This window comes from Theobroma umbraticum, unplaced genomic scaffold (genome assembly GCF_002168275.2).
Source record: "Theobroma umbraticum cultivar Fairchild unplaced genomic scaffold, ASM216827v3 scaffold_12.1, whole genome shotgun sequence".
NCBI lineage: Eukaryota > Viridiplantae > Streptophyta > Magnoliopsida > Malvales > Malvaceae > Theobroma > Theobroma umbraticum.
In genome coordinates this window covers 1,807,834-1,818,166 of record NW_018397269.1, presented here as the reverse complement: position 1 = coordinate 1,818,166, position 10,333 = coordinate 1,807,834, and the positions used below count along the sequence as shown (strand labels likewise).

Sequence of the window (10,333 nt, the reverse complement as noted above, 5' to 3'; positions counted from 1 at the left end):
GCCTTTGTCACCTTATGATATAATAATTGATAAGCTTATCAGTTTCATAGGACACCATGAGAGGTATTTAGGTATTTCTAACTTGTATGTTGAGTGGTCTGCAAATTTTGAAGCTTGATGGAGCCCTAAAACTGACTAAATTGACGGCTCCCTTGTTTGGTTGGTGAGAAAATAAAACTTTGCCAGCTTAACTGCACTCAACATAATTTCTTGATAAGAAAGATAAAGGAAACAGAACTAATCGACAATATGTGTCTTCCATTGTAGCCGGCTTTATCATGCTAAGCCCCACTGCAACCATTCACTTACAATATACAATTAGCCTTACATGAACTCAACTATGTATCAATAGTGTTGGGGGAAAATCAGAAACTCCCTAGTAATGAAACATGTTCCAGGTAGCAGGAAAATAATTAGAACATGATTATTATACTGCTCTTTTTCAGCTTATTCGTGATGCAATTTTCTGAAGGAGACAATGAACATCAATTGGTCTTCGAATCAAGCATTTATTTTATAAACAACTCTGCTTTAAAGTTAATTAGTGGCAAAACCTGTCTGGTGAATTGACCTGTATCCAACATTGTTCAATATATACCTGAACCTCAAACACCAGTGTTACTAATTAGCACTAAACTGAGAACCTCTTCGCTTGGTCAGTACTATGCCGATGACATTGAACTTGAAGGAGAAACTTGTATCATATGCTGTCTAGGCATTGAAACATAACTGCCTGATGGAAGGAACCAAGGTGTTACACAGATTAACCTTGACTAGCATGCCAAAACCCCATTAGTTGATAGAATGGAACATGTATGATCAAGGCTTTTGAGTATTTTAACCTTCTGGGGATCGCCAACATGCATAGTCTCAAGTTAAGTCATCTACCAGCTCTAGCTGTAGGCATCTGCCTCTTCTTGTTGTAAGCATCCATTAGTTTCTGCAACACAAACATCAATAGCAAGAGTTGAGTAAGCTTGTTCCATTGATCATCAGCTGATTGACACAACAAAAGGCATTGATTTCGGAACAGTAAAACAAAATTTTTAGTTTGATAATTAGTCATTGAATAAAAATTTTGCCCCAAATTAACAGATGAAAACAGATAAGAGAATAGTAGAAGATGCTTATATATCATGCCATTCAAATTTTTGTGGTCAGTATACTAACAAAATTCAGTATCATTCTTAAATTTTCCCCCCATACCGTAGATTAAATACATTCCTCCCACATAAACAAAATCTAACATAAACATCCTTAGCCGACAAAAATCTTTGATTTGCCATGTAGTTGTCATAGAAAGCATCACTGAAGCTAGATTAACATGCCTAATTAACCTTGCAATGCAATCATGCACAGTATCGGAAATCGACATTAGCAATTGGAACTCACATGAAAGTATAATTATGTTTGAACAGGATTTTCAAATTATAGCATAACACTTTCCCACATATGATAATGACACCTCCAAAAAGTTTTTATTTCTACCAATGAGATTGCTGATTAATGGAACTCAATTCAATCAGACAAGGACTTTGTTGCTAATTAAACGATTACATGGAGGTGTTTTCTCGACTTCTTGTCGATGTTTTATTCATCACTACAAGCTCTTGTCTGTGCCACGAAAGAGAGCTCTAGAAATCAAAAGAGAGGAAATGACTTGGGAGACATTAATGTAACATTTGATTCGACATATTATCACCATATTATTATCTTAAACATAGACACAGAAGTTGTTTATAATTTTTAGTAGAGCAATTAATGTGACGTTTGGGAGTAGCTAAATTGTTATAATAGAAACATTGGTGTTTAATTAAACAGCCAAAATTGACCAATTTAAATAACCTATAACCTTTATTATGCCCAATACGACATTTGATGTTGTTATGAGGTGAGCAAATATTAATGTTAACTACTTCAATGTGCTGCCTAGGACAATGAAAAGTGGATTAAAATTATAATCGGTTAATTTTAACTGTATTGAAAGTATTGAAAAATAATATTTAAATATAAAATGTTGACTTTCTATTAAAAAACAGTCATATATGTATGCCTTTACTGTTTTGAAATTTTGCGTTTGAAGCTGAAATTATTGGAGTGAAAGCCCAGATAAGAGTAGACTTGTAAACGGGCTCAGTTTGAATCTGTTGTAGCCAGGCCCAAAGCCTTTTTTGAACAACTTACTTCTGTCTGCCTATAAACCCTATTTCAATGTTAAAAACAACAAAAATTACTTTTACATTAATGCTATGATCTAATTTTTTTTCTATCAAATATGTTTTAATAATAACGTTTGTGTACTAAATCATTACCAAAAAAGTCTGTCGTGGACAAAACCTATTAAAATATATTTGAATTGGAAAAAATAACATTTTAATATATTTTGAAAAGAACACAATTGGTAATAAAGGGTAAATGTTTCAAGTACTTTGAAATGCTTTTAATATTGTAAAATTTTACTATAGAATCTACGTGAGATGGAGACATTGATCAGTGAGATGGAGAGATACTGGCCCCTAATCTTGGCTCAACCTACAAGGAAGTATTCATATATATAAAGATGCATTTGGAGTGGAGACTCTGTTCTTTGCCAACTAAACTAATCATGTGATAAAAATTAAATATTATAAGTTTTAAGGTGGCATTTAAAAAATTACACATGAAATTCCCAAGCAAAGACCTAATCAAAAGTCCAAACCAACAAAGGATTGGAACCTGGTTTTTGAAATGAGGAATTGGATACCTTTAGTCAACCTGAGACCGAGTCTATTCACATCTCTCCATGAATAAGCTCCTAAAAGTTAACGAATCTTATATATTTGTTGAAGCTAATTGTGGGGATCTACAATTTCAACCTTCCAAATAAGGATACGTTTTGCTTTGCTGTTGTCACGTTGCAGCCTTGGTTGCAGAGTCATTTGACGCTTCCTTTATTTTAATTTTCTCCAGGACTTGCCACTTTAAGGGTTTCAAACCTTCCAGAAGTAAAAACTTTTCCAACTTACAATTTTCCTACAATTTAATCTTCCATGCAACTTTCTTTTGACTCTGGGTCTTCCTTTCTGCTTTTGATTGGATTTTGCTGTTGCACTTTCCACTATAAAACCATTATTTCCATTCAAGGACGTTTCATATTTTCTCTTGTAGAATAGGCAATGGCTATCGATTTATGTCCTGCGGAAGCCATTCCAAGAACCTCGTTTTCTCTTGATTTCGGTTCATCGACAATTTCTCCATTGCAACAGTGCTGCCCTCTCCGATCAACTTCCTTTCCCTTGAATTCGAGCATTGATTTCGAGTTCGATGTTCGGATCAATAGTATTGATCAAGAATGTTATTCATCAGCAGATGAGCTCTTCTCCAATGGTAAAATCCTTCCAATTCGAATCAAGAAAAACATTTCCCCATCTAAACAAGATCAGCAACAGCCAACATCCCACAAACCCCAACCTCAAGCTAGAAATGCTAGCTCAAAGGATATCGAGGTTGCAAGTAAAGAACCAAATGATCGGAATCAAAGTTCCAAGTCATTTTGGCTGTTCAAAAGGAGCAGTAGTTTGAATTTTGTCAGCGGATATAAGCGGAGGCTATGTCCATCAAAACTTTTATCAAGAAGTAGTTCAACAGGGTCAGCTCCAAAGGTGAAACCAGGGCCAGTTTTGAAAGATGCTCATGGACCTCATGTTATTGGTAATCACAGGCATAACAATCATAAGGAGAAGTCTTTGCCATCTCTGCAGTCTTCAACAAGTAACCAAAAGTCTCCTTTGAAGAAGAGTTTTACTTACAGATCCCCTGCCAATGCTGTGACAATCAATCCTGCTCTGAATGTTCCCTTGGTGGATATCTTTTGTCTAAGTTCAGTCTTCTTATCTGGCAAAGATAAGAAGAAGTAACTAAGCAAAAAATCACAGTTATATGAGACATGAAAAAGCAAATAGAATTTCTTCTCTTAAGTGCAAAGCTTTGGGTTTTGTCATTTTTTTCAAAGATAGAATCAAAGCCTAGGAGACGGGTGGCACAGAATCAGAGATGAAAAGGTGGGGCTAAAGTAGGATCAAGAAATGATGCTGACATTGCCAAAGGCTTCCAAGCACAAAATGTTAACCTTGTTTGCCGTAATGCTGCTCCATTCTGTTCTGCGTTTTTCCAGCTTTTGACCTGCTACAGGCTGACGCATGTGGTATAATTTTCGTACTAACAATTTCTGGCTCCTTTTCTCTGTTACCCCATACCTGCTTTTTAGTGTGTTCGCATGGTGTAACGAGAAAAGAAAATATTGTTTTGGTTTGGTTTTAGTCAAAAACATGGGATGGCTTTGGTCTTGTTTGTAATCAACTACACATTTGAATCAGAAATGATTAGATTGTTAAAAGTGGTAATGAGATAATCTATGATTAAGTGTGGCCCTTTCTTGCTAATATATACTACTAATTATGTTGCTAACCACCCAACTATGATTGAACAATAGTCAATGCTACAGTTACTTGTGTGATTAGTGTATGGAGTAAATTAAAACTCTTCATACATAAACAAACTAAATGATTTTTTTTTCTCATTTTGGAGTCAACATATACATACATTCAATCATTTTTTAGTGATAACCAATGTTGATTAATGGATTATTGCTTCATTCTCCAACTCCTTTTTGATCAAGGGTACTCATTACAGGGTATAAGTTAGGAAGATTTTCTTATGTGAAGGTTATAGTATTCACCATTAAAAATGGAAGATGTAACTAATAAAATTATATATAAAGGTAGAGAATCAACAAAAGAATACATACATTAAAAAACAAATTCACTAGACCAGGCCCAATTGAAAGCAATAGAGTTTGTACTGCTCAAAAAGTCAAAAGAAGCCAATTATTTTTTGGAAATGAATATAAAGACAAACTACATTTATTACAATACCTTATGCATCTTCTCTTTCATTTTCATCTTCATTTGGATATATAATTTGTTTGTAATATCTTTTTCTTGGAGTTAATTAAATATACCTAAGCATAGAATATTTCCATAGCATGCTTAATTATTATGAGATTGATAGTAGGAGCATCACGACCGAACATTACAGGATTCAGTTGTCTCCTTCCCCTCCCTTATTTATGATTTTAATGTATTGTTCTTCTTTTTTGGTGCAACTTGGGTCTGCTGCATTGACTGGTCCCATTATTACCAAGCTCTATATTACCGCCTTGTCAATTTCTTCTGAATTTCTCGAAACGATTGAGAATAATGGCTAAAACTATTATATTCTCTTTCTATTTTTGTTTTCTCACAATATTACACGTACAAACAGAAAAATAAAAGAATAATTCTAAGTATATATGACGTAATTATGTCATCTTGTAGACGAAACTAAATAGAAACAAATAAATAAAAATCAATGTGAAGTTAGATCAAATCTACATTTAAAAGAATACTATTTGAATTTGAAATTTTCAAAATCTTTTTATGAATAGAAGAGAAATTTTATATTTTAAATTGTATATTTCACAAAGAGACTAATATGCTTGTACATGTAACATTATCGTAACTGTTTCATAATCCAATAATATCGTAATTTTACTGATTTAGTTCATAATTTTGTATAATTACGATGATTATGTAAAAGTCCCCTCAAACTTAAGAGGGTCAAGTAGATGTTATCTTAATTTGTAAAACTAATTTTTAAAATCAACTAGAAAGATAAGTTTTTGGTTTGATTTAAAGAGAATATAAAAATCAAATAAAGAGTTCATTTGGTCGCATAATGACACACAAAGTAATAATCAATTTCAAAATATTTTATGCTTTTATGAAACACAGCATTGTGATAGCACTGCAATAATCATAGTAAAAGACAATGACAAAAGATTGGACGATACCCATATCCTTCAACAATTTGATTCTTGTTTCATCAAGAAATGAGAGAATCGTCCAAAAAGAAACAGAAACTAGTGGTTGAATGACAATCTATACGATCACTTGTCTAGTCAAAATCAGAATATAATCGGATAGAAAACGAAGTCCATGAAAGAGTGTGCTTTTGATATAACAAATAATACGAATAGCAGCTGAAAATGAGATGAACGAGGAGCAGTCATAAATTGGTTGAGTAGATAAAGGCCATGAGCAGTATCAGGTGAAGTCGCTATGAGATAAAGCGAACTCTCAAACAGTTGGCAATATAAATTAAGATTACGAAGAGGAGTATTGTCCATGTGAATAAGTTTAACATTAAATTCCAAGGGAGTGAAAGACAATCTTGTCGTCGGTAATACCAACTCGAGAATGAAAGTCATTTGCATACTTAGCTTAAGAGTGGTAGAAGCCATTAGAGTTAAATTAAAAAAACTTCAAGTCCCAAAAGAAACAAAATTAAGAGAGCCAAAATCTTTCATTTCAAATTGTTAAGTCAAATATTATTATAACTAGACTATATCCATGCGATTCACTGATATAAGTAAAATAATGTTTGTTTAAATATATTTACATTTCAATAATCATAAGGTGTTCACTTTATATAAGTAATCATGAACTTATTTATCAATTGAAATGTATATAGAAGAGGTCAAAAATTACATAACTGTTCAGGCGATAATTTATTTTAAGAGTTATAAATGTAAACTGCACTATACAATTTAAGAACATATAAAATACATGATAAATGACTAACATTTCAACAACGTTAACATTTGATCTCTGTGAAACTTATTTTTCAATAATAATAATAAGCATTCCAATTTTTATAAAAACCGTGAAAGAATAACCACAAAAAAAATACTAAACTAAATCTCACAAAAGCTCAAGTAAATTGTTGTTTAAAATAAAGAAGTATAACCACACGATAAAAAAAATAGAAACTTATATCAAATAATAAAGAATCCAAATAATAAAAGCTTGAATAATCAAATCAAATGAGATAAAAAGAAAGAAAATTAGAAACTTACATCAAACTTTCTGGTTTCTATATGAAAGCAATAATATTATAAGAAATAATAAAAATTAGATAAATAGAAAATTATGGAATTAATTTTCAATTGATTATTTTTTTTTATGCAGTTGAGCATTTTGCTCATTGGTTGGCATATATCTTTTTGTTTAGAAAGCAAGTTCAAATCTTCACTCCCCAGTTAAAAAATTATCTTTTATTCTTATCATTTTTTAAACTAATTTCATAAAATTGAATTAAAGCATAAATTAAAGTTAAATAAATAAAATTGAATTAAAGTGTAAATTAAAATTAAATAAATTAAATAAGATGAAGAATAAAAGAGAAAAATAAGAGAGAAGACGTTTCTCTCTATCTAATATATTAAATCAATTAAAAAATCACAAATATAAATTTGTATTTTTTTTTCTTTTTGCTCGTATCGTTAACTCTCTCTTGCTTGATCTCTCCTCTTTTCTCTTCCTATTCTCATATTCTTTCTTCAAAATTTTCCTCTAACCAAGAAAGAAAGCAAGAAGACAGTCCAATGAAAAGAAGAAAATCTTGGAACCATGGTATTAAGAAAAGACAGAAATGGCATGAGCTCAAAAGCACAAAAAGTAATAAAAAAAACAAACCTTGATTTTGTCAAAAAGTGCAAGCATCTCTAAAGACTCAATTGGCCATGTCATGTGGCAAACAATTAGACCTTCAATTATCTGTTGGGATAATTTTTAATATATGTAGATGTAAATTTTACAATACAAGTCTAAGTTATAATCATATCATCTATATAGTGAAGAAGAAAAACAATACCATAATTAATATAGTGAATAAATAATGCATAATCATGAAGGTTAGAATTAAGACCAAATTGAGTAATAAGGGAATTATATCTTTCAAACCAAGCTCTAGGTGCTTGTTTCAAAAGCACGTAAGACTCATTGAAACTTACTGACTTTATGAGGAGGATGGTAGTAACCGTAAAAGATTCCCTGAAACTTCTTCATGTACATTTTAACTTTGATTATTATTCGGTATTGATTATCTTATTCCAAAAATTGATAAGCTAATCATTGACATAATACTAAAAAAACCTTTAAATTATTTAAAAAAAATTAAAAAATTATCAATTTTTATTACATTCGATTATATTTTTTATATTTTTATTTCAAATTAAATAAGCTTTTACCAACAAATGTTTTTATTGATGAAGTATTAATATTGTTAACGAAATATATCGACTGAATGACAATACCGACGACCGCTTTCTTGACCGTTTTAACGACAAAAGTAATCCATTGGTAAAGCTCAATACCGATGAAATTTAGAACTTTATCGATAGAATATTTGGTTGATAATAATTAATTTTTTTGTAGTGTTAGTTTATAATCTATACAATTACAATAATTATGTTAATATGTATATGTATTTTTACAGAAAAGAAGGTGTAAGGAAGAGCAAAGATTCAAATTTTAAACTTAAATTTTCTTTAAAAACGTTAAATTCATTGGTTAAATATAAGTTTTCAGAACTTTCTCTTCTGAGATATGACTTCATAGGCTGCTATGTTGGTTCAACGGAGACTCCCTTTTATTGATCAAGCTGGCTTCGTAACTAGTTAGTCTACCGGTCCTACCGTCATTCTTCCCTTTTACCTCCTACTTCCTTTAATTTTTCATTAAAAAAAAATTAAAGACTTACCTGAATTTTTAAACCAGTTGTCACTAGAATTGATGTCTCAAAACCGAAATTAAAGAGAGTTGTCATCTAGCTGAATACAAATTCATTGTTGTTGTGACCACAGATTAAATTCATTACAATATTTATGGTTATAGGATAAATTTTTTTTTTTTGAGATTTGAAGAAAATAAATTCGAACTTTACTCTTTAAATAGAAAAGCATGTAACAATTAATAAACAAAATGTTCGAGTGCTAGTTATATGACTAAATTGGTTTCATTTTTGTTCATTACATTATATAAATTTAGAACTTGGAGACAAAATTTTTGAAGGGTGGGTTTCCCATCTAAAGAAAAACAATAAAATTAGGTAAGATATTGTAATAAATGTAATTAAATACAAAATCAATTTAACCCTATTTCACGGATGAAAAGTTATTTAATGTTTAGCAAGAGTTATGTTGAGGACAATTATTGTTATTATTTATTACGTAGAGGGTGATGATCAAATGCAAATCATTTTGAGCATGGCTAATATAAAATTGTTAGTAGCAAAATTCACACATAAAAATGGCACATGGATTATTGAAATTAAATAAAGAATGTGTTCCTTGGTATTTACGAAAGTTGAAACTTCAAACTGATTTCAAGTCCATGCTAAGGCCAAGACAAATCAATGGTCAAACCAACTTAATCACCCAATACTTAAGGATCTAAGTTAGAATACTTTTTGTCTCTTAGTAGACATCCAAACGACCTGCGAAATACTAAAATCATTCAATTAAAAAAAATGTCACCTTACTCCTTTCAGTTGCTTCCTCAACGTTGCTATCTCACTTTGGTTAGAATTGAATTTATTATGGATTTATAGTTAAGTTGGATTCCTCATTTATTTTTAATTAATTTTAGGTTGAGTATTTAATATTTAATATATTAATTATAATAATATTAATACCTTTTTTTGTTGGTAAAATTTAGAATAAGATAGACGTAAGCTACTTAAACAGTCAAATTAAGATACAAATTTGTAGCTTTTTTTCAGTGGTTTTCTATAAATGATTATATAATGAGTAGATAATATTATTTTATTGGTATCATACTTTTAAAAAATTTTGAATTATTCAAAACCATTTAAATAAATTTTGATTTTCCTATTACATTCAATCAAATCTTTATATTTTTATTTTTAATCAAATAAGTTTTTATAATTATTGATTGATTAAAAAATTATTTATCATTTTATACCCAAATAACGTTAACATAACACTAATTTATAGGAAAACTGAAAATATTACATGATGATATTATCATACTGTTTCAATATATCATGTGATATAAAATGACAAATGATATTTTAATTAATAAAAATTAATCAACTACTAATTATAAAGATTTATCTTATTTAAAATAAAAGTACAAAAACTTAATTAAACATAATAAATTAATAAGTGTTTATGTGAACATTCTTAAAAAATTCAAAAATTTTTCAAATATTTTGTTTATTTTATTTAAATAATTAAATGATTCAAATGCTCATAAATAACATAACAATAATTACACAATCAAATTATCAACAGCTTTCATATTTTATTTAAGTCTTATCATAAATAATATTAATGACATGCCATAAAAGTAGTGAAACGAATTAATCAATAAAATCAATGCTTCCTCCATATATATATATATAATAATAATAATAATAATATTTTGATGTCACCCAACAGAAGCCTTTTTAT

At 29.8% G+C, this 10,333-nt stretch overlaps 1 protein-coding gene across 1 annotated transcript; it reads left to right on the top strand.

Moving 5' to 3' along the window:
- Nucleotides 1–3,155: 3,155 nt before the first annotated feature.
- Nucleotides 3,156–4,255, top strand: LOC110426029 (uncharacterized). Its single transcript, XM_021441110.1, has one exon. The coding sequence runs from the start codon at nt 3,156–3,158 to the stop codon at nt 3,894–3,896; it is 741 nt and encodes a 246-aa protein (XP_021296785.1). The 3' UTR covers nt 3,897–4,255.
- Nucleotides 4,256–10,333: the final 6,078 nt, after the last annotated feature.